General features: G+C 41.1%; 1 protein-coding gene across 10 annotated transcripts in view; it reads right to left on the bottom strand.

Annotated features, from left to right (window-relative positions):
* The window catches only part of CUX1 (cut like homeobox 1), a 325,959-nt gene that overhangs the window by 142,866 nt on the left and 156,900 nt on the right, over positions 1-26,193 (bottom strand). For all 10 annotated transcript variants that reach the window (XM_057410776.1, XM_057410767.1, XM_057410770.1 and 7 more), the window contains 2 exons: positions 17,763-17,810; positions 4,715-4,793 (listed from right to left, as the gene is read on the bottom strand). In XM_057410776.1, coding sequence (XP_057266759.1) covers positions 4,715-4,793; positions 17,763-17,810 — 127 coding nt within the window. The remainder of the gene's footprint in view (positions 1-4,714; positions 4,794-17,762; positions 17,811-26,193) is intronic.

The raw sequence follows: 26,193 nt of genomic DNA, 5'->3' as shown, positions 1-26,193 counted from the left end.
CAATTTTATTCCAATATATTTTATTTGGAAAGGGGTGACCATTTTAACACATATTAGTAACAAACCAGGAATTACTTAAAATTTTTCACACTGTTTGCAATGATACCAAACCTCTCTCCAAAGCTTTCTGTGCTGACCAGTCTCGATATACCACAAACTCAGCGTATGCTATAACCTGGTCTTGCTCTTTAGTCTGAGTTTTACCGAACAATGCACAATCAGAGTGCTCCAAATAGTTTTCAAGAGATGTTTTTTGTATTCTAGCTCACAGTCCCTTGGAGTGAACCTCTTTCCCTTCTCTCCTCTTTACATCTCCCCTAAATTTAGATTACAACCAGCTCTTCTCTACTGGCACAAAAGTTTGTGTGTGCTTATGTTGCAATTTAAACACATCAGGCAACTTTTGGGTCCTCTGGGTATGTAGAAATCTATACAGACTTTCTGCTATCAGAGCTGGCATTAACCTTTATGATTCCTGCTTAACACAAAGCCTTACAAAAAATTCCAAACACTTCACATAACTTACATAAATACAACAACTTCATACACATTTATCATCTCCAACATAAGCAGCAGATAATTTTGCAGAGGGGCGGGGGGGGAGATCAAATCTGTTTTTCTCTTGTATCACCTTTAACCTCAGAACGTGGATCAAATACCCCTAAATGGTAGTCTTCTCTTAGCACAAACAGCAGTACAAGTCTGGAGAGTGTTTCTAAGCTGTAAATAATCACAAGCAAATGGAGTGATAGCACAAGCACTGCATCTCACACTGCTGCTCAACGGGCTCTGTGGTGAAGGAATGAAGCTCTCTTCGGGGGTGAGAAACAAATGTTCATTCCTGCCTTTAGAAGTAATTCCCTAACACTTATTTTGTGCTTTACTGATGACTTCTTGTGAAAGAAGTTTATGGTTCCTCAATTAAATCATTCCTTGGAAAAAAGCCCTGCAGTGGGAATCTGCAAGGCTGCCCTGTGATTGTATGTAAACAAAAATACTTCATGTAATGAAAGGAGAAGTCCCTTGAACTGGCCTGCTCCTCCTTCAGGCCTCTTAGAAAGAGACAGCCCTCATGGCAGGACATGCGATTTGTGATGGCGTGGGCTAAGGGAAGGATAAAATTGCCACTTCATCCACCTCTCACTGTTACTGCTTTGTGTTATTTTAACAGGCAACATTAAAAAAACCCTAAAGTATTAAAAAATCTTCTTTTTACCCTCTCTTATTTCCTTTGTTATTGGGTCCTCTGAAATACAAACCAGCTCATGCACATACACAAACTTACTGCAAATCTGATCACAACAGAGACCTGTGGAGAGTCTCCACTAAAACCACACTACAGCCCCTTTTACACCGTAAGAGACATTTAATCTTGATGAGACAATTCCTATTAAGCAGAAACAAACACCATTTATGGCTCAACCCTAGAAGGCTGCTCAGTCCCCACCAAACAGAGTGCAAATATTTTGCATTAACCTAGCCTGACTCTCAAACATTTATATGCTGAGAAAGCCCAACACGTTTTCCTATCGTATTCACAGAGGGTGTAACTGTGTCTGAAATGGAAAGGGGTTACAGAGGAGCGGGAGAGGGTCAGGACTAGGGTTCAGTAAAGAGAGGGCAGGCAGCGGTGGTGAGCTTGGGGTGTGCTGGGTGGCAGGGAATGGCTGGGGCCAGCACCCCAATGTTCCCCTGGAATAGAAAGAGAAGCAGGAAGGAGACTTCCCTTTGGTGGCAAACTCTCAGCAGTATTGCAAGAGACAGACAATTAGGTTCTACAGGAAAACAGCCACTGAACCCAAATTCGGTTTGATGTTGCCATATCAAGACAGCAGATTTTCTGTTTGAAGGCAGAATTGTTCCTACTTTGCCTACACAAGAGCTGTGCTTAACAGGAGCAATACTGAAAACTGAGCAAATCCAACTGTGGCATTGTGCAGTAATAAAGACACAGCATAAAGGGAAACGCTATTTAACCAGTTCATCCACATCCTGCCACCTGGCATTCACTCTGGGTCTCCACATTTTAACTTCTACTTGAAAATTACAGTGAAGTTTTGTTCAGTAACCATTAAACAGTGAACATCATTCCTTTTTAAAAGAAAAAGATTTAATGTTCAGTATTTTTAACACTTAATATTTTTCTTCTAAAGCTTTCGAAAAACTGAATTATGAATATACTGTTTCTGCAAGGCAGCATGGCTCCTCTGAACACTTACACAACACGGCTCCAATTTCACTTTGTTTGCAAGATTAAGACCCTAAAAGCCGAGGGTGCTAACATAATGCACTTATGTTATAAAACTAGAGAGAAGGCAAGCTTGAACAGATGGAAAAAGGCTTCCTCAAAATATAGACCCCAACCTCCCCTTACTTCAAAATAAATAGATTCACATTATTTTTAAAGGTAAGTTGTGACAACCTTGCTGATTAGTGCAATTCATGTGGCAGCATTCACTTTTCTCTAGCTCTCTACTGCATACTGAAAATAAGGCAATTAAATGAGAAAATTAATTCCATTAATTAAAACTGTTCAGTCTCAAGCAAGACAGAATGATCTGAGTGAGAATTACAGCTGTGTAAAATGTACATAAACCAAAATGTTTTCCTTGACATGTACTCTCCTTTAGGAAGGATAAATCTTGCAGCAGAAACCAGTGGTAATGCTATTTTAACAGCATCATAAAGCTGGAGAGAGATATGAAAAGGTCTGTTTTATCTTTTAAAGAGAAAACCCCTGATGTGTATAGGAAAATTTACAAGTAAAATACCATCCTTCCCACAAATTCCTTACTGGTGAGCCCAAGTGAAAACTCTGGTCAATTCAGGAAAGAAAATCATTAAACTTTGCTGAATCCATAAAGCACCGTAGCTGAAGTTTCAATACAGATCATTTTATAGTAAAATTAAAATAGAAGCCCTTTTTAATTATATAAAGTGTGCACATTATTACTGAGGAGAGGAATACATGCTTTCCTCAAGAACCATAAAATTGGCTGCTGGGAATTAGACTTCAGCTGCAATTATTATATGGTCCTATAAAGGATATTGAAAGTCTGATAAAATTGCACCCTTGTCATGTAACAGCGATTCTTAATGCTAAATAACCACTCTGTAGCATTCCAGCCATAGCTTTCTCAAAACATCACTGCTCCCTTCTCACACCGAAAAGAAAACATAGCAGGATCTTGGAGCTAAAAGTATACCTAAATATTTGAAATACCATATGAACAGGTCAAAAGATATGTAAAGCCACACTGAGGCAAACCAACATGTGATAAATGAATACTGATGGCCTTTTATAAAGGAAAGCCCTCCATGGAGACATACCCAATGTAACAGACTATGTATGACGAGAAGGCATTAAAAAACGCCAATACAGTGAGGCAAGCACCTACTGCATATGCCTAACTCAGCCCTACCACATTGTGATGAATACCAGTGCCATACATTCCTAAAGGCCGTTTTCCCTTTCAGTGGAGTATGTGTTGTAAACAGTGAGTATTTGTTACATCTACATACAGCAACAGGAGACTGGCTGGGCTTCTCCTTGAGAACCTGGAATTTGCTTTTAGCAACATCAATATGCTCCCCATGCACCTCTCAAGCCCGCAGACAGAGCATGGGGCTAAACCTTGTAGATATTTCTAATCCCACAGACTCCATCTCACTCACAACTTAGCCACATTGAAATTGTTACACATAGTCAAAATATCAAAGAAATATTTCTCTGACACATAACATAAAGGGAGGGCTGGACATGAGAGGCACTGTGGAGTGTGGAAGAAGGGGTGTAAATTTTGCTCTTTTCAGTGATGGAAAGGAGAAAATTCTTTCTCCCACAAAGAAGTACTGGCAAAGTCCCTCATCATTTATATCCTACAGTATGGGTGGGATCTATGTCCTGCTTTCTCTGTAGGGCTTCGTTCTGACTTTGCTGCTCAAATCCCAGCATGTGTGACAGTGCCAGGCTTCAGAAAAAAGCCTCCAAACAAGAGTATAAAATCATAAGAGACACACTCATATGCAAACAGCTCAGCCAGGCCAAGATCTGGAAGTGGAGACTTGGACTCCTAATTCCCTCTCATCTTCAGGTACAGTTGGAAAAGAAAAATCTCTTCAGACAGCATTTATCTATCTACCACTGGGGAGAGCAACAACAAAAAATCAATTCCCAAAGTGTAAAAAGAAACAGAACTGGAAACTTCTGATGCCAAACATAAAGGAGAATTGAAAACACATACGATAAAGGCCTTTGAATAAAATGTATGGTCCCACTAACACTGAACAGGATTGAAATTTGGTAAACATTTACTTTTCAGTAAAAAGGTTTTTTGGGAAGGTATTAAAATTTTTCCCTGTCCTCTCAAAGTACAAATCTTGCTGCCTCTTGATGAAGCTTCAACATGTATCTTTCCTGTTCAAAATGTCCAAACCCTCTAATAAACACACAACCGAGAATCACACAATACTGTCATAATAGGAAGTGATTCCTACGAACATTAAAAAGTAAATGCAATGAACAGCTTTAAGATAAGTCAGGAAAAGTGCTTTAATTATAGTTCTTTCCGTTAGAAACACTACTGGAGCGTATCAGTTTCAGAGTAAAACCACTGCTCGATTTACCTTATCAAAGGTAAATGGAAAACTGCCCAGCAGCATTCCCGGGAACATAAGCCATCAGGTATTCAGAATAAGGAAATCATTTGCTTACCTGGAACATCAATTAATCTCTTATAAACATTCAAGAAGGCTGCCTCTGCTTCTTTGCTTCTTTTACCCAATGCGTCGATCTAAAAAGGGTGAGGAGAAAAGGAGGCTTTAGACTAGTTCCAATACAACTCTTACACTCAGAGCTATAACAATAAATTAATATATTTCATATAAAACTAGTTAACACATAACAAGAGAACCCAAGTCTCCTGGGTACAGCTCCTATAGAAGCAGCCTTGTCAGGGTATTTCTGGTACATCTGCACTGAATGTAATCTGAAGTCCTGTTTCAGCACAATAGGAAGCATCAATATTTTTATGAACTCTACTGTCTATTGTGACTCTTTACTTTAAATCTGTATAAAAAACATGGTATTTCCCAGACAGGTTCTCTCCTCAACAACTCTTTACCACTTACCAAGACCTAACACAACGAACGGGAACCATGTGCACTTCTGATGTCACCTCTGCCTTTTTTGTGGCTAAGGTATTTTTTCTATTATTTCCAATAACAGAATATGAGATGATCAAGAGATGTACTTGTTGGGCACTCAAGAGCTCACGCCAGGCTCTATGGCTGGCTTCTCTTTGTGTTTTGTAATACACACAGTACTGATCTAAGCAGCTGCCTGCCCAGGTGAAGGAAAATACCACCCCACACAATGTTATTTTCCCTTAAAACTTCATTTTACAAGAAAAGGCAGCTTTTTGGCTCTGAGATTAAATTACTTATTCCATAGCAACTTTTTTCAGAAAACATGTCTTACTAATGTACTAGAAAACAGAGGATTTACAGTTACTAAATATTGACAAAAAAATTCAAACTGATCCAAGCTCAGGTCCATTGAATTAATATTCTAAAGCAGAAAGAGACAGAAAGGGAAACAGGAAAGCCTGACACAATTCTGCGGCAGCTTACTGAAATCAGGAAACTAAAAGTATGGAGATTATCATTCCCATATGGTAATAAAAAGCAAGGAAGGATCTGAAGAACTACGGATACAAAGGCCTGATATCAATTCTTCTGTGTATTTGAGAAGCAGTTAATATTACGAAACCATTTAAAGGTGCATACGTCAACATGTACTAAAAAAGGAAGGTCCTGTCTGAAAAACGTCCTTGAATTCTTTCACTACTTTATTGATTCGGGAGATAAGGCAGAAACAATGGACAGAGTTGCCTGTATCTGTATTTCAGGAAAGTATTTGATATTTTATTATGCAGGAGGGAGATCTGCAGAAGCAGCAAACATGGTACAAGCCTGCCCGGGTGCAGAGCTCTGCAGAGTGCTGGGGCACAGGAAGCCCAGGGTGCCAGGGAAAGGAAGTGGCGCAGGGAGGAGGAGAGATAAGCAGAAGGGTGCTGCGGGGTCAGGTTTGGTGCCACTTCTGTTTATGCTGTACTAAAATGACTTTGTGAAGGGAAGGATCTGGGGAGGGTGGGGAATCCTACAATGTCCATAATTAAAACAACGGAGTCAGACTCAAAGTGCACTGGAGCAGAGCACAGGAGCACCGTGGGGCTCCTGTAGATGAGTCTTGCAGCTGGTAAGTGACTTGTAGAGATCATTAGGGAGAGGATTAAGCCAGAAAACCAAAGGACAAGGACAACTGCAGAAATTACACGGAAGCACAATGCACAGCATATAAGCCAAGAAAAGACTGGAGGGGAGGGGTCAAGGAGGGAAATCAGGACACTGGAAGCATCTGCACAGCGTTTGGCAGCAGCAGTGGAATCTTGAGAGATACGGCGGGAGGTTGTGAAGAGACAAGTTCTTGTTAACAACACAAGACTGGCCTTAGAAAAACAAAGCAAATTCCCATTTTGCTTATGTCCCCCCCCAAACCTGTATCAATTTATGCAGCTTGGTGAAGGTGTGTTAGAGCTGAAACCTGACCTATTTGCAACTTACCAATTTAAAAAAGAAATGGTATTGGAAAGATGACAGAGAGGCAGCAGAACCCAAAATGATGGAGGACATGGAAAGCAGATATGAATTCTCAAATGCTGGCCATACTTGTCTTTTAGAGTTCACCAAGAAAGGCTATGGAAAAGCACTGAAATCTCACAGGGCACAGGACGTGCTGGAGAGCAAGGGATTGATGGTTGTGAATAACCCATTTATTAACTTGAATTCAAGCAATCACAGATGGACCGATGCTCATTAGGGAATGAGAACATAAGTAATTCGGTTAGAACATTTTCACACAAAGAGTATTTGAAATTAGAATATGGAATAAAGTGCCAAAGCAGAGAGGCACCGGGTAGTGTAAATCAATGCTTGGGAGTATCCGGCACCATTTGTGAACGGGCGAGAAAGGAGGGGGGAGCCATCAGAAAGACTTTTGCAGTCGAAATATTTCATGGGTACATAAAGACAGACTTTGAAGGCCAAAGCACACCATATGTTAGACTTCTGGACTTTAACATTCCCACATACAATTTTCTCTTGCTGCTGCTCAGCAGAGTACAGCCAGATTCAAATTACTATTATTAAATACAATTAGCATTACAGAGCTGATTCTGTACTGTATTCTGAAAAAGCCATTTGTCCCTTTTACAAAACCCAAAGCATTTTAAATGCTTACACTTCTGTGAAATAATAGGATGGATTTGTTTTCCCGTTACAGGTTTTTCACGTTTTAATAAAGGGCATTTGCACCTATATTCTCAGTAAGCATTACAAAAGGTATGGTTGATTCTCTTCTTACCAGTTCTATAGTAATTGAAATGTAAACCAGAAGTGAAACAACATCTTCCAAGATCAGAGACTTTCTGATGGAAGCGGTCTGTACATCACAGGAACTTTCACACCATTCCCCCCCACTCAGAACCACAATTCCAAACAATCCCACCAGGCAGAAAGATTTTTTTTGCATTTTAGTTGTTACCAAAAAAAATCAATCTGTAGAGTTGAAAGTTCTGCTAAAACCGAGCTCTGCAACTATTTTATATCTCTGCAACTATTTTATATCTTAAAATACAAAAAAGGCACCATGACAACTTTAACTGGAACAAAAAAAAAAAAAATGCCAGTTTCCAGTGGTGTAAGGAAATAAGGAAATAGAGGATGAAAAAGCCATCAAAAATAGCAAATTATAAATGAAGTCCAGAAACAGCGGAAGCGGCACTGAAATGACATGGAAGGAAGTATTTGGAAGTTCACTGAGGAATTTTCAACTCAAAGTAAAATTGGTTCAGGAGCCAACAAGGATAAGCTGCAATCAACTCACATCAAAACAGTTAAACTACGTTATGAAATTCTTGCTGAACACTTTTATTTGACTCTAAAAATTTCAGGGACCCTGAAAGAACTCAACTTATAATTACACTAGAGTAGTCTTGACATGAGCTTAGCTCCAAAGCTTAATTTATCTAAACCAGGCCCCATTATGTCTTCTCTGACTAGAAAGAAACACCCATGACCTCTGTATTCCCCACCACCCCCATAAACATATGTTCACTTTTAAGTTTTGGCATACTATTTGTCTTGATAATACCACTGGCGCTATACTGAGATAACAAAAATGAGACACTACGAATCCTCCCTCCCTCATCTTTAAAATATCACTGGAACTCTATGGAAGGAGCCACAGCGAGACACCGGTTTCAGAGCAGTCCTGCCTTTATCCACCTTATTTTTCCAGGTCAAGTGCTTTCATGAGTTGTTGCTCAAGGGTACCAAGTTCAGCTGGAGGCTGAATGATCCCTTTTCCCTCTGTAACCATCTCTCTCCAACCTGCCCATGAAGACCCTCTTGGAATGCTCCCGTTCTCCACTGCCAGAACAACAGCTGGTCGCCTGGTATTGCTGGCATACTAGTCCAGCAGCACGGGCAGCTATTTTAGACATTCTTGGTCACAGTCTGGTATTTACTACACCTGGCTAAAATCAAACTATCATCAATGAAATCAACACTTTTTCTCTCCACATTAAGGTAAGCACCATAAATACAGCCTCCTCTGTCAGGGAAGATGCTGGATGTAGTCTTATCTGAACACTGCCTCTTTGCATTTCAGTTACATCCACTCAAGTTCAAAAAGATAAAAGCAAAATCTGTGGCTTTATTTTGGAATCTCTCACTCTCTATGCACTAAGAAATTAAAGCATTAATTCAAGTTTGATGTCTACTGCCCCACAAATCACCTGGGTTCAGGTTAGCAGGAGTTGGATGCTCTTTTGTGCTGTACGTACAGCACAGAATTGTCTCAATGAATGCAGTTACACAAGGCTGCACAGTTGTGTTTCTGAATTTAAAGATGGAACAGGAAGACAAAGCTCTTTGCTGGGAAGCTGGGGCTGCCAGATGCTGGTACACTGCACTGACACTTAAACTCTCTGAACTTACAGATACCAGCACATTAACACATTTGCAGACCACAAGACTAGCGCATGGCCATGATGTGTTGCTCCTGACAGACCAACTTGGGTCATTCAGCTGTTGTGTTCTTCTTATGAATTTAGGTAACTTGGCATCCCAAATGAGATCCCTTCACTAAAGCGCAGGGATCTCATTGTGCTCTGTGTTTGTATGGCACTAGTGAAGTATTGATGATTTACCTGCAGTACAACTGCATATCCAGTGTCTCAGACACAAGCATTCACACAACTATGATAAATATTAATAATGAAGATAAGTCTTCTACTTATCTTCATTGTTCTCCAGTTGTAATTCTCACTCTCATTAGGCCACCTTAATGTGAAAGATTAGTCTTCTACTGTCCTGTACCAAATTTGCAACTAGGTTAATTGAATAAAAATAAATTACTTCAGCTCATTTTTTCTGTTCTGATTTTTAATAAATAGATGCCTTAATGATACCCCCCCTTCATTCACAAAGCTCCCTCACACTTCTTTTATTGTATTGTTTTGCATCACAAAGTTTTCCATTTCTCTCCAATTACTTGGAGCTACCAAAACGCCACTGAGAATTCTAAGAAACAGCTTAAACAAAGGGAGAAGCAGGAGCACACTAACAACGAGTTAAAGTGCCATTATTTTAAGCCCTGCTGTATTCTTGAATAGCTGCCTTGGAATCAAACGGGGTTACAGCCAGCTTTATTAACGCCGTGCAATGGCATCAGTCTTCCTTTGAAGCCATGACAATAGGGTTTGGTTGCTCTTCCCTATAAAACAGTCCATCAGTTGCTGAGGTGCTGCACCAACAGCTCTACAACATGCTTGGGTGTGGGGATTAGGAAGCACTCAGGGTATGCATGTAGTTAGTTTGATTTCCCTTCCTTAATGCCAATAGGTAGCTTTATTAATAAACAAATAAAAAAGATAACATTATAACTTTACAAGTTAATAAAAATATATCATTCACTATCCTGGTTAATTTATTTTGCAGTTGACAAAAGTAAAAATACTATTTTTTAAAACTGCCACAATTGGACGACTTTTTTTAAGCAAAATTAGAAAGAAATTATTCCTGTGCAGCTGCTTAGAGCATATGGTGTGTATTTTAGCTTGCTATAAATTCTTTAATAAAAATAAGGACTTCACAGTGGGTATGATACCAATCTGTTTAACAAAGCTGCATAGGGATGCTACCAGGGAAGAGCTTGGGAAGAGCATGCCTGCCTCACCAACTTGTTGGTTTAACCTCAAGTTGAGAAGAAAGCTTTAAGAAGGACACAAATCCTTCGGCTTTTCAATTCTGCTTCCCTCCACTGTGAAACAGCTGCAACCTTGAACCCTTGAAACCTTCTCTTCCTTTCATGCCCAGATAAATCCTGATTTTCCCAGACAAACAAGGCTGCCATCCCCTGAGGAAAGCTCGGCTCCCTCGTTCTCACAGGACGGCTTCTTGTTGCTTTTCCAATCTTTGATCTTCCTTCCCAGTAAAACAGCCCAGCCCAACATGTGCCTCAAGATATTGACAGCAGACTGACAGGTTTGTTTAAATAGCTTTTACTATTTGCCACCCTGCCTTCAGATCACTGCGACAGCGAGTCTACCGTCACTGCTGAACCTCTCCTGGATCCTTTGATAACCCCCAGATCTCCCTCCTCACACCCCTCTGGCACTTCTGAGCAGAGTTTCTCAATTCCTGCTCTCACTGAACTCCTTATCCATCCACCAAACGGAGCAGCCCTGCTCTCTCCTCCTGCCTCAGGCCACAGGCTCCGGCTCCTCTTGCATCAGACCTAGAAATCACACTATTGTAGCATGATTCAGCTCACTGACTCGATGGAAAACCTAAGCAACGAAGGAGAGAAAGAATTTATTTTCCATCGTGCTAGCAAACTGAACTGACTCATCCTGTGCACTTGCTAGACTAGCATGAGGGAGGAGGTGGGCAGCCAGCACTGGGGCAAGGAACCTTTCCAGCAGCAGTCCCACACTAGCATGGGCTGGGGGTAAGGCATGAAACCAGAGCAGCAAAACACAGATGGCAAAAGGAGGGTAGAAGTGCCAGATGTTATGAAAATTCCTTTCCTTAACTATTTTATCAACCAGCCTTTATAGTGTGAAAGTGTATTAACTTTGTTAACGTATCAGAATCCCAGAATGGTTTGGGTTGGAGGGGACCTTCCACTAGAGCAGGTTGCTCCAAGCCCCATCCAACCTGGCCTTAAACACTGCCAGGGATGGGGCAGCCACAGCTTCTCTGGGCACCCTGTGGCAGCGCCTCACCACCCTCAAAGGGAGAAACTTCTTCATAATATCTAATCTAAATCTTCCCTCTCTATTTACAGCCATTCCCCTTGTCCTGCCCCAACAGGCCCTTGGTCCAAAGCCTCTCTCCAGGTTTCTTGTAGCCCCTTTAGGCACTGGAAACTGCTCTAAGGTCTCCCTGGAGCCTTCTCTTCTCCAGGCTGAACCAGTCCAGCTCTCTCAGCCTGGCTCCAGAGCAGAGCTGCTCCAGCCCTCGCAGCATCTCCACGGCTTGCTGTGCCAAAGTGGGGCAGGGGAGGAAGGAAAGAAAGCAGTGCCTGGGAAGAGCAGCCTGTCCTATCCATCACCTCCAGCTTCCATCCCTTCCAGCTTCCCAGCAGAAGAATCAGCTACACAGTAAAGTGAGTGGGTGCTTTCACCTGCCCATCAGCTTCTCTTCCTGCCTCTGTGAACAGTGACCTAGAACCCACAATCACTTTTCTCCTTATAGATGATCCACACTTCTGTTTATGTATTTTTAAAAATTAGGGCAGAAGAATCCTTGTGAGAATGAGCTCACTGAGTGTCTTTGTGCAAAACCCACCTGCGCATGAATACCAAAATGTAACCTTTCACTAATATTTCATACTGACCTTACCCTCCTGCTTTTCTACCATAGCAAAGCAAGACCAGACAATGGCTTGTATAGAGCCTCATAGTAATTCTGTAATAAATACAGAGATAATTCTGTATTTGGGGAAACAGGGACTGGATTTTAATGACACTCTGCAGAATACCGCGCCCGGAACAGCCCTCCCATCCCCATTCCTTCCAGCACACTTCAAGCTCTTTTTTTAAAAGGATGAGAAGCTACTCCTGACACTGTGAACTGAAACAGTGCTGCCTGTCTCAATTTTGCATACATAGTTTCCCACCACTGTTATCATTTCACCCAAATGCGTGGCAGCGGCATAACGGGCCTTAATATAGACAGCCCACCAGCTGCCAACAGGAATTTCAGCACTTTGTCAATTATATAAAAATAAGAGGATTTGGGCTGATCCTCCCCAAAGTTACCCTAGTAGTAAGTGTTGTCTCAGTACAACTTGCTTGCACACCGGATGGGATGGAAATGAACCTGCAAGAGCTTTGCAAAGGTGCATGGTACCTATTCCTTGCTTCTGGTGGTTTATATGTCGGGCTTGGGTCCTTGCCCGTTACCCCAATAGCTGATTTGTCCCAGGAAGGTACCAATATGGGAAGGAGAAAGAGGAACATATAGGAGAGGCTGGCTGCATTTGAGTTTCTACAGTGCTCTCCATCCATTAGTTGAGTGTCTCTTCTCTTAGGGATGTTTTTGACCCTGCAGCCCACTGCCAGCAGCAGACATCCCACATGCTCACCAGGGAGAGTGCATCTGCCTTCGAGACGCTGAAGCATATTTAAATCACCTTCCTCTGGAAAGATGTTGTTTAAACTGCAATCAAGCCAGCCAAAATGAAATAAATAATCATTTATACACTTCTGTAAACAAAGGAATGAAACACTGTGGAGCTGCTGCTGCCCCAGAAACACACGGTGTGCCTCTCCCTTCCCTGCTAGCGCTGGGAAACAGATCCGAGGTGAAGCATAAAACCATCCCCATGCTCCTGTTACATGAAGGAAATCACCCAGCACCCACACCCCATGGAGTGGATGTGAAAACAAACCAATTACCCGCCCAAAATGTTAAGATTTACCCCATTTTGTTACACGGAGTGCTTTGAAAGCAGGAAAGCTCCGGGCCTAAATCAGCGTGACGTGAGTGCTGAATTTTGATGTATGCTGTTGACTTCCCCAACACAGAGCAATTTGTAGTAGCTTTGCCACGCTGTTGTTTTCAAAGCTCCTGCTACATCACAAGCATTTATTTCTGACCACAAAATTACATTTATTCAACAGAAAGCAGCTCAGGGTCTTTAAGAGGTTAACTTCTGGAGTGCTTGGCTGCTCTCCAGCCTCTGTACTAGAATCAGTGCTAACGCAACAGCACACAACAGCACCCAGGCTAGCCGTGATTAATAGAGTGCTGAATACGCTGCTTTCCACATACACACACTTTTCATTCCCTTGCTTCCATAGATCATGGACTTATCCTCAAAATATCTGACTGAAATTGAATTTGGCTTCTCTCTCAACCGTTCATTTCCTATGTTATGCAAGGTTATATCCTTTTCTGCATGAGCAGAACCAAACCAGCTGCAGCTTTTGAGAAGAAAATGTGTTTTCAATTATGAAGCTGGCCTGAATATTGAACCACAGTTCTACTGCTACTCTAATTGAGCCATCATGGAGTGAACCTACAGGAAAGAAATTGTATTAATTAGGTTTGTAAATTTAACATAAGGAAATTAAAGGGGGTAAAAAAAAAAAAAAATAGCAGCTCAGGAATACTCCTTCAAAACAGAGAAGAAAAGTAGGTCTGAAGTTGTTCAGGCACACAATTAGAGCACTCCTTCAGAGGCACGATTAGCAGTTCCAGCACACCAAACTGATTTTCAGCTTCTGATGTTTGCATATCGAAAATTATTCAATTACTCTACTGACCAAATTAATAGTTTAAAGTGGAATTCAGCTAAGTGGGGAGCCAGAGTGGGCTCATCAGAACGGCAATACCCTTAAAAGTACTTGCTCTGTGAGAAGAATATGAGAAATGGTTTTCACAGACATGAAGTCCAGCGCATTGGTTTGGAGTATGTGCCTTAAAGGGTTCTCCAAATGAGGGATTACTGCATTACTGTTGGACAGTACTGTTATGCCACATGAAAAGAATGCTAATGACCTCAGGAAATCCTTTCCCAGCCTTAAAATATCTATTTGATGACTTCACAAATACAGATTCCAACATTAGATTTCCATACCGCAACTTCAGTTCTGTAAATTAAAAGTTCTCTAAACATAGCCCAAGAACACAACTTCTTTCTTTAGTTTTAGGATTTCATGCACAAATATCCATCCACTGATATAAATAAGGTAAGGCACAATGACCTGCAGGAACACAGCTTATTCAGATGGCTGCTTGAAGGAGTGCCTTGCCAATCATTCGAGGCCTGACTGACAGAACTCTTTAGCCTGTTGTGATTCTGTCCTGTATTTAGCTCAGCAAGTTGCATCCTCACATTAATGGTAAGAAAAAATAAAAGGGGACACACACACAGAGATTTAAGATGGAAACACCAAGGATTTTACACCTCTTAAATTAAATGACTTTTGTCTTCCTTACAACAGCCTATTTACACCATCCAGACCTTAAATCTTCCAGGAAAGCTAAAAAGTTATCCCCCAAAATCAGAAGAATAAAGCTGTCAATCAGACACAACATTCTGTCAACTAAAAAACCCTCAAGCCTGCATTCAAATTTCCATTAAAATGCTAAATAAGGAAAAAGTACTGTAATAAAATCATACTACAGTGATGAACAGTGTTTCATGTTGAACTAGAAATGCATTTTAAAATTTGTAGAATGCTAAAACCCATTTCATAATGCTTTTTCTTTAACTGTCATCATAAAAAAACCCGGTTACTTAAAGCACTGACATCTATACAAAAAAAGTTATCTCCAACTACTAATGGAAACTGAGTATTTGATAGCTGGAACCGTTTTCAGCTGAATGGACAAGACGTATCTGTGGAATACAGAATGTTGTGGTTTGGGCAGACTTACTGATAAATTCATATTATACAAAAGGAAGATGGGGAGGAGAGGGAGGAGAAGTATCAATATCCTGGAAAGAAAAAAAATTGGCTCAAGTGACCTGTGGATTTACTGTAAAAAGTCAACTGCCCACAGGTTTACAAGCAGATGTCCCATAAAGCATGCTTGGGAGGGTATCTAAATGTGTGAGCTTAAGTTAACCTCTCTCCAAGGCATGTCAGGCGCACCGAGGGTACAGTTCAAGGGCAGTTTAAGTCATCCTAGGCTGACACATTTGCACTCCTCCTGCCCTTGGATTTACTCTTCCTGGCCTCTTCCCTGTCCAGTGGGTGCCTGCAGTGAGCTGCTTCAGTGAACCAACCTGGCAAAAAACTAAGCCAGCAAAAAAGTTGGGGGAAAGAAAACTTTGTGCTCACCGTGGGATCATAGAATCATAGAACAGTTCAGCCTGGAAAGGACCTTAAGATCATCTAGTTCCAACCCCCCTGCCATGGTCAGGGACATCTCATACTAAACCATGTCACCCAAGGCTCTGTCCAACCTGGCCTTGAACACTGCAAGGGACAGAGCATTCACAACTTTCATGGGCAACCCATTCCAGTGCCTCACCACCCTGACAGTGAAGAATTTCTTCCTTATATCCAATCTAAACTTCCCCTGTTTAAGTTTTAACCCGTTACCCCTTGTCCTGTCAGTACAGTCCCTAATGAATAGTCCCTCCCCAGCATCCCTATAGCCTCCCCTCAGATACTGGAAGGCTGCTATGAGGTCTCCACACAGCCTTCTCTTCTCCGGGCTGTTTAGCAAAAGTGCTGAGGCAAGGCAGGAGACGGGGAGCCAGGCCTTAGGCAGCAAGAACATAGCAACATCCATAGTAAAGCTACTTAAACACCTTTGCTAGTTAGGGACCTGTCTGTCTTTTCTGATCTTCTGGCCCTCCCTAGTGCCCAGAGCTCTTTCATGTGGGAACAGTCATCCCACATGAGATCTGTTTCCCTTCTGAGGCAGAATCGTAATGTATTATTACTTGGACATGCAAATAGCACCTGCTTAGTTCTGTCATTACAGATCAAGAAATGATGGGGCAATAGCAGTAGGGGTGGAGATAGGATTCGAAGGGAAAAATGTGGTGGAGACTCTCCCTCATGGTAAACAGAGAAGCTGCATCATGCAAGAACCCTTTTTCCCAGCTTCCATATAAGCAGCCAGTGAGAATAAGATGGTGCTCCAAAGTTCAGTGGTACCATTCACAATGCCCACCTAGGTGTGAACCAGAGCACTCCTACAGCATTCCCTACTGCTCCTTGAGGACACTCGCTCTCCAACATAAACTTCACCTTTACATTAGTGAAGCAAAACCGAAGAGGAGGAGGAGGGTGTAGGAGCCAGACCAAGGTTAACAGTGAGTGAGCTAATCGAACGGGAGAATCTTCCTTTGCTGTAGGCAAATTGGGATTTATGATTCTTACTTGATTCTCAGGCATTCCTGTCATTAAAGAGCAGTGCTGAAAGCACACATACACTTTTCAGTCAGTGCATTGCAAGCTTGAAATGAAAGTGGAAAGGTTTTAAGAGCCCTGCAATCCACTTGGAGCAATTCTGAAGTGTAAATTTCCACTGGCAAACAGACTCACACAAGTCATTCTTTGTTCTCACAAATTACCATTAGATATATCAAGGAGCAAGTTGTCCTGTTTATTTATTTATTTCTAGTAGTACTTGGGAAATTGGGTTATAAAATAAAAAAAAAATATATACTGCTTTTAAGGTGAGGAATTATTGCCTGTTTGTGATGCATATTTAGCAGGATGTACAAGCAACTAGAAATCCAACTGTCAGTACAATTAACAGGAGTTGTGCACTTCATTACTTATGCAGACCTCTGAAAACACGCTCCTGAAGTTCTCTGTGCTCTGAGGGGAACTGCAACAATGTAAGGACAGCCAACAGCTTATAGACTGAGAAAGTAAAAGGCGTTGCAGCTTCAACACAGCTAACTTTAGGAACAGAGCTCTACAACGTGTAGCAGAGTGTGAGCTAAAACCTCAATCTACCACCCCACGCAGGCAGTGGTCTTTGTAAGAAGACATATGATTTGCAAACTTCATACAGCACATTTTCCTAGAGGCAACACAACAGCTCCCATCTGGCTGAAGCACTCACGTGAAGTGAGCACTTCAGTGCTGCCCACAGATGAAATGTAAAATCCTGTAATGGCCCAGCTGCCTTTTCCTAGAGAAGTTCTTCAAAGTAACAACAGTTGGTTTTTAAACTTGGGATCGCTCTCATCAAGTGTTTCTTAGTGGAGTGGTGTGTGAAGTAAGAGCCAGCACCAGAGCTGTTAATGTTTTCTGTTGCTTTCCCAACAAACACCTGCCAACTTCAGGTTTTCCATCAAGCCCCCTAGAATACAGCAGTTTACAGCTGAAAAGGTTTACGCTGAAAACTGTTTGTACTATCTTCATATTTTTATATGTACATTACATTGCACTGAGTGTTCCAACCATGTTACTGAGACACCATGAACTGGCACATGCCTGAGTCACTGCAATGGTAAGTTTATGCTCAGGTATGTTGGATGCAAAGTGATTTGACCAGTTTAGCTTGTTGTGCACAGACCCTGCTCACAGTACCATGCCCAAGAGCTGAACCCCAGCAGTGTTCTCTGCACCCACACGGCTGTGCTGAAAGACTGCCAGCACAATGCACTCAGGTAAAGCAGTATCAAAGGCACCATGAGAAGCATAAGCTCTTACCTCTCCCTGGAAACTCTTCAGTAATGGAGCTACCTGTTTGCGCAGGTCCTGGAAGACAAAAGCAAGATATTTCATCAGAAAAATTTGGAAGGACAAGTCATTGTCAAGTTTTCCCTCACACCATTTTCAGTTCTGAAAGGCTACTTAAATCCTGATCACATTTTATGGAAGCTTTCATTAAAATAGAAATATATCTAGGATTCATTTGGAACAAGTCTGCATTTCCAGTTTGACATATACCTGTATCTGTTGCAAACAGCATTAATTAACAAACCTGCAGTGATGTTGGGTAAGCACTGAACGCCTTCAATCTCGTAATTCAGCTGAAACACTAATGCGATTAGAAGTAAATGCCTCTATCTACCTAAACAGCAGCTACACCTCTGAACTTATGCCAGAGAAATTTCCACAAATGGAAGCTAGGCTTAAAGGAAGAGGACTCTGGAGCATCATTTCAACTTAGAGTGTTGCTGTTCTGTAAATGGTCTATTTTATTAATGATTTTCTCAAGAGTGCTCCAACTTTAGCCATCAGAGACCTGGAGACAGAAACACTGAAGAAGATAGTTGGCTTCTTTTTATTAGTCATCTATTTATTTGTTGGTTTCTGTAAAACTCAAAATTTCTTCTTCCCAATTACAACACAGTGCTACAAAATTCATGAAAATACTGCCCACAGAATCACTCAAAGTTTATAGCATATTTTTACTTAGCAACCAAGTTAATTTAGGACAACAAAGTTACATCTATCTTGCATAAATTTCTCTGTGACTCCACTTTTAAGCTGGTTTGGGTCTAATTCATTTTAAAATCTCAGAATTCTCATTATTTGCATGCCTGAAGAATAGAATCCTGTCACTTTGCAGAGAACACTATTATTAGAGCACAGCCCAGAAGCTGGACTCCTGGTTTTGCTGTGGTATTACACTGATGCACAAGCAGCAACTTCACCATATTTACAGCTAGAAATAAATCTCTAAGAGGTATAAACCAGTAACACGATGCTGCATCATTCAGGTGGGCAGCACTGATGGGGGTTTACCCAGGAGGAAGGTGAATTTCCCATCCTTGGAGATTTCCAAGGCACAGCTGACCAGACCTACTGTGGGTGCTGAGGATCTATTTTTAGGGCCAGGTGAGATCTAGTAAGCCTCTGGATGTTCCCTCCAAGAGGCCTATGATGCTCTAAAAATACAGCTTGTAAGTGGGACACTCACAAACTGCTTAAGAAACCTTGAAATCTTCCTCTCTTCACACTGGCCACAGCCCCTCAGCTATCCTGAACCTCTGGCAAGAGGTCTTAAAGAAGTCCACAAAGTATTTTCTCAATATAAAAAGGGTCTATTAAAGCCTTAGGCCTTTCAGAAAAGGTGACTTTAAAATGTTGGGAAATTCTCCTTTCCAATGCACTTACTTTTACATCTAGAGTCATGCAGCATATTGGACATTAAACCACTCACCAAAACACCCTAAACCCTGGATTTAATCTGATTTTCCTGAAAGAAAAGTAGGCTTTTGAAAGATGTGATTTTTGTCATTTAAATGACAAGTCATGCAGAGAGTTGGAGTATCAGTAGTTCTTCCACTCCCTGAAAAATGGCTTAGGGGGCAAAACACAAATGAAGCTATCAAGGACAAATGATCAGCCAAATCTCACTTCTTACATGGTTACTGCACTAACATACAGCTAATCCCTATCAAGTTAAGGATAATGTTGCAGCTTTGTAAGCTCCCTCTTGGGCACCAAACCAAACACTTCTCTTCTTAGACTAAATCAAATCACTCACATGTTTCCTGATATTTTCTGTTGTTTTAGGACAGAATAAAGGTTAGATACTATCCTTGTATATCACAAACATCTACAAATAACACCTCTATCAAAGCAAACTGGCAGGTTAAACATCTTTTCCCCACTTTCCAACTCCTCTGGGAGACCAGAGGGCTGTGCAAGTTTATAATACGTTTTTCTTTGTAACATGATGACGATGACATTGAAGAAAGTAGCATTACTTTAACTGCCGATGGCTTGAAGAAAGTAGCATGACATTAACTGTCGATGGCAAAATAAATGCCCCCATTCAGGGCCTAAATCTAGCATGGTAGGTTTTAACGCAGTGAAATTACAGAGGTATTACATTTACAGTCAGTATACGGCACCCTTTATAAAATCAGGAAAAATTATACCATCCAAGCAAAGCAACATTACTTGAAATAAAAATCATCAGCTTTAGGGCTTCCTGTCCCTGGTATTGCCTCTGAATTTATCAACTAGTTTGGCACCAGTCAGCAAACTGATGTCAAAACTGAAAGCAAAAATAGAAGAGATCTAATTCCAGACCAGCCCCAGCTCTTTCACTTGCACTGCTCTCAAGAGCAGGGTGTTATTCCCACTGCCTAAGCATCAGGAATCGCCGTTGGTACCTTGGGAGATGACAAAGCACTGCCATGGCATTCAGTAAATGAAGCCTGGTCAGCTCTGGTGGCAGGAGGACCCAAACCCTGCTCCTCTGTGTGCATGGCAAGCTCTAGGCAAGAGCCTGCTATTGATATGTACTAACTTTTGATAGACAGGATTTGCAGCACTTTTTATTTCATGACATAAACTATGGCAGGACTTTGCTTCATATGTTGAGTCATGAGAGATGTTGCTGGTTGTTTATAGCAGAGAGAAGAGGGAAACGGGGGGAAAAAAAGGAATAAAAGGGGCATCCCGAAGCCAAGCAAACAGTTGGTCAAGCTGTCAAAAAGGGAGAAAAGCTTTCAAGCACTAAATCTGAATCCCACACATCCTCCACTTAGCAAATTCAGGATGCTAAATACTCATCCCAGCAATCAAAACGTTACCAAGCAAAATCCATGCCATAATGGGAAAACATGATGTGCTTGATTTAGACAGCAGCTTTTGTTGTTGGTAAAACTGTTTTTAAAACACTTCACGATAGAGGAGAATGCAGCTCAAAATGATTCAGTCCCACTGCCAAGTCCTTGGTTATACCACTGTGATCAATCTGGGGCAATCCTGGGAAATGCTGATCATAAGAGCACAGTTTAACTGGGTAAAATGTTTTGACAACTTGAAATCTTAGCAATAACTTGACATTTGTTGCAGCTACACAATAGAGACAGAGCATCCCACTTCCATTACCTTCACAGAGCAAACCACATAGGAACAGAAACTGCAAGGAACTTGCCTCAGTATTTTAAGTGCAACTAAATACATCATGAGGTAAAGTAGATAAATGGCACACACCGTAACAAAAAGCATAAACACCTTCTTCAGACCATTTTTTGTTTTCTCCCCTCTTTTCCTCCTCTCCTTGGAAGGAGTTTATAGGCTGCTTTTATAATTCTTTTCTTGGCTAAACAGCATCAAAACTTTAGACAGCTTACAACAAAAGGGAAGTAAAAATAAACACGAGTCAGGAATACATATGCTGGAGTCACCAGCTGAAACTGCTGGGGAGATTTATTTTTGGCAGGTTGGAAAAATTCCTCATCAAACCCAAAATACTACACTAACATCAAATAGAATTTTACCTTCTTTGCACTAAACTGAACAGAAAGAAGGATGTTCAGTTGAGACCTGGGGGAATCTGTACTGCTGGTTAGCAAGGACACCATATGATTTATTATCTGTTTAATGTGTGGTGGCCTTTACTGCCTGGGCTGTGATCAAAACAGGAAAAGCATCCAACTCCAGCACTCGCATACAGCTAGCAAATCACTGGGATCAAGCAGAACAGCTGAAAAGGGTAGATGCAACTGAACATTAAAATAAATTATAATTTATCAACACAAATGCATTGAAATACTTGAGTACTCCTATACAATCACATTATTAGCCTATTTTTCCATGCCATCTAAATGTGTATGTTCTCTCTCTCTCTGGATGATTTATCAGGATAGAGCAGTTTTCTGAAAAAGGCTCTATCACAGACAAACTCAGTATCTGAAGCAGAGACTATGAATTAGGATGCTGTATCATTATCTGAATCAAATCTGAAAGCTGAAAGCTAATATAGCATTTTCCCTTTACAAGAGTATAAACGAGTTTATATTTTGATCAAGTAGCTACACAATGAAATCTGAATCCAAATAATTTTTAACTCCCTTTCCAATCTCATTAAAAATAACTCTATGGAAAATAAACGGAGAATAAATCTATGGTAAAACCATGGGCAACAAATGCATCTTTCTGTCAACTAAATGACATTATTTATCCATTGCTATCTTAATACACTGTGTACAGTACAAAGGACATATCAATGGTCAGGCTACCAATGCTGTATTTGTAATTTACTTGAGGTCTGATGCTACACAAGCCCCTTCTGATCCCCTCGCAGACTGCTCCATCTCATTTCCTCCAAAATGCTTATCTCTAAATGTCACAAGAGCCCTATGACCCTGGTTTGATAAAGTGGTCCAGCAAGGCTAAGCTTGACCTATACACCTGTATCATCTACAGAAGTATTGGGCTCTTGTAAAATAAAACAAACCAAAAACTGGGCAAATGTTATATCCTACGCCTCCTGCGCCACATTTCCTATGATTTGTTCTATATATCACCTACATGAGACACACATTGGCTGGTGAATGTCACTGTGTCTGGCAGAGAAATCATTATGAGAAGCAGCCCACTTGTATCAGCATTGGTGACATCATTAGTTCAGCTGTCACAACCTATTTTTGAGCTGACTTATCACCAGTGAGATGCTACAGCTTTCCTGCCACCTTACCCTTGCGCATCTCCTTCCTTGTTAGCCCACACGTAATCAGGAACTAACAAGTGGCCCTGTGCTCAGAATTGGTAGTGCTGAACATCGTGACTCCAGAAACTTTCTTGTAAGGGCTTACAAAAATTAAAAATAAAGAAAGAGAAAACCCAACCCAGAGCAAACCCCAATACCCATTGACTGCGCAGGATGATAGCTGTCAGTTCAAATCAATGTAGAAAGAAGAAACAGCACGGCCTCAAGAGGAACTCATGTCAAAAACCAGCAGCCAGGTTTCAGCCCTGCTATCAAGAGGTAGGTGATGTGCTGGTATGACAGATACTTTTTCTCGTGGCTGGGAGGATGCTTATCTGTGTACCCTCACAGGCAGGGCTCCATACATTTTCTTGCCCCCATAGCTATTGTCTGGATAATGCTGTTGAGCTTCTCTTTCATATAAATAGAGCTGAAACAGGGAGAGGTAAAAAGCAGCCAGGCATGAAGGATTTGGGAAGAATGCCGGCATACTTCCGAGGTGTGTTTCATTATTATATACTTCAAGGACACAACCTGTCACTGTGAAATACAGAAATCAGCAAGTTAACTATAATTAGTAGCAAGCAGTTCTGCTGGTTAATTAGAGAGCCAGCAAGCATCTATGCTTCACCCTGCTATGGGTGAACTGGAACAAGTTGGGATCACTCCCTCAGATGCTCACCTACCAATACACAAGTTTTAAATACTACTTCTTTGCAGTCATGATTGTGGAAAAATCCAGACGATGGAATTTTTCCACCAGAGATCCCGGGCACATGTGATTGAAGGCGTACTATGGGATACATTTAAGTCTTTATGTTTAATTAGTTCCAGCAAGCTCCACTTCGCTTTGCTCTAAGATATGAAACTAAAATCCCAGATAGTTGTTCAAACAGGTATTATACAGTAGCTTAGATGACTTATTTAATTCCTAAAATATAAGGCAAATTAAATCATATGAGCAAACAATTTCTTGCTCAATTTACACTGTGATTTAATGAGATCTAAACCCTCTTATTGCTTAAGGCTGCTGAAGTATTTACTTGAAATCTGATCATTAAAGAGTGAATCACGATGTTATCAATTTTCTGTGATATTTTAGTTATTTTTCATACATTCACATGCCAGTGTTTTCTCTGTACAAACAAAAAATAAATCTTAAGTTACATTTATAGATACGTTTCAACCCAGCAAAACGATAAATAAAAAATCTTGCTTTACAGTAGCAAAACGTACCCCACAGTACTTTCTGAAGTATTTCAGCTCACAGATCTTGTGCAAATTCCATTAACTTTAATTATTTATTAGCAGTAGATTTAGATTACTGTTCTTGACCTATTTTTCAGTGTACGGACCCACCCAGCAAGAAGTGAAAAAATATTCCATTTGTGAAAGGCTGATTTAGTGAGAGCAGACTTCAGCTTAAAGCGGAATATTAAGCAAAGCCACATGCATTGTAATTCAGGGGGAGACGCTTGCACTTCAGAAAGGTTACAAAGCGGGGCAGAACCAGCCTACAGAATAAACATTACAAGAGATTCCTTGAAAAAGAAACTGAATTTTTGCTGTTTAACCAGCTCAGACCATTTTGCAGTCCCAGAAGTGAGCCTTCACTGCAGCCATAGACACTAGTTTCAAGACTTTGTGGAAACACCCTAGTTTGTACCAAACTCTGTAGACCCTGTGGGTCATAGTATCATCGTGGGATCACAGAATGGTTTGGGCTGGAAGGGACCTTAAAGCTCATCCAGTTCCAATCCCCTGCCTTGAGCAGGGACACTTTCCACTAGAGCAGCTTGCTCCAAGTTCCGTCCAACCTGACACTGAACACTGCCAGGGAGGGGGCAGCCACAGCTTCTCTGGGCACCCTGTGCCAGCCCCTCAGCACCCTCACAGGGAAGAGCTTCTGCCTAAGAGCTCATCTCAATCTATCCTGTCAGTTTAAAGCCATTCCCCCTTGTCCTGCACACTGTTACCTTGTAAGAATTCCCTCTCCAGTTCTTTTGTTGGCCCCTTTAGGCACTAGCAGCTGCTCTAAGGTCTCCCCAGAGCCCTTCCTTTCCCAGGACCAACTCTCTCAGCCTGTCTCTCAGAAGTGATCCAGGTCTTGGAGCATTTTGTGGCCTCCTCTGAACTTGCTCTAACAGATCTAGAGTGAGGAACCATTTTTGGGGTTGGTCCTATGGCGCCTTTCACTGGTGAGGAGCCATGAGGAAAATGGAGCATCTATGAAGGTGCCTATTAGCCATGTTGCCTTGAGCCTGGGACTGGCACTTTACTTTCAATGAAATCACTCAGTTGTGCGAGTCTTAATGGAATCCTCTTAGAGCTTCTTCCATATTAAACTAAACAAAAAGCTAAGAAGTTTACTCTGTGCCTATGCAGCAATGTATAAACAGACTGGTTACCTTCACAACTGTTTAAAAAATCAACTGTGCAAAAGAAGAACTGTTGCACCCATATATATGTATGTATGTATATATATATACACATACGGTATATATAAAATTACTTTTTTAACTATACAAACTAATATAGTGAACTATGCTTTTTAGAATCATGTTAAAACCATGCTGTCATTTATAAAACAGCAAGTTAACATTGGCTAGAAAAGATACTGAACAGAAACAATTCAGAAGTTAAAAACTAGAGTTGCTAGGAAACAAAAAAATTAATTCAAACACAAATGATTCAAGTAAAGCTTTGGAAGGAGTTAATCCTAACAAAATGAAAGCCTGGTCACTAAAATTCCAATAGGAAAAATAAAGGATGACTTATTTAAAAGTTCCCCAATACATGCAGAAAATCAAGCACCATTTTTAACAAACATTATTTTAAAAGGTTACATCCTGGCTAATGGACCTGTGGGGATTCTTCCTCCTGCTAACAGTTTGTCCTGCTCTCTTGTTACACCCTGTAGTCCATGCTGCAGGCTGCAGGTGACACCAAATATGCCACAACCGACCCCTGTCGTAGGAAAAACTGCAAGTCTGTAACATCCCAGTTCAGCCAACTTACTTACTGATGTCATGAAAAAACATTTGATTAGCCAAATAAATATTTCAGAATCTTTGAAGTGTGCTGTTCTTGCCAGCAGGGTAACCACGTGTCAGCGACACACAGGAATCACTGTTCTTAAGAGCTTAGGCCAGTATCTCTGCATACAGAAAAGATAATTACTTGGTACTAAGCTTTGTTAAGTACCTGCAGATTTTACGAGTACATCTGTCCAATGAAATCAAAAGCAAACTGACTGCTTAGCTGTGCATCCCAAAAAACAGACTCATCTACACTGTCAAGTTTTAACCAGAACCACTCTGTCCCGCCAAAAACTCTGTGTCATTCCACAAGCTCTCTGCCCCTGCAACTGAGGTTTCCAGTGGAAAAGATCCTTAACTCTCCTCCCAAATCATATCCTGCAGGATCTCTTTCTCCATCGTCTACAGCACTCTCATTTCCCACTCTGAAAGTCTATAGCGAAAGAGTTCACAATGCCTCTCCCCTGATTACTCAGAACTACAGCCTGCAGAACAAAGGTTTCTGCTCAGTGTAAAATGAGGAACTTCTGAAAAAAGGTAATTATTATGAGTCTTAAAAAATTAACGTGTCTAATGAGAAGCTAATGATACAGGCCATGACTCCGCAGAAAATGCATCTAAGTACTGTGGTCCAATTAACATCACC

This window comes from Pezoporus wallicus, unplaced genomic scaffold, assembly GCF_028554395.1.
Source record: "Pezoporus wallicus isolate ANWC-B61680 ecotype Strahan unplaced genomic scaffold, APGP_CSIRO_Pwel_v1 contig_8705, whole genome shotgun sequence".
In the NCBI taxonomy this organism is placed as follows: Eukaryota; Metazoa; Chordata; class Aves; order Psittaciformes; family Psittacidae; genus Pezoporus; species Pezoporus wallicus.
This window is presented reverse-complemented; position numbering and strand designations above follow the sequence as displayed.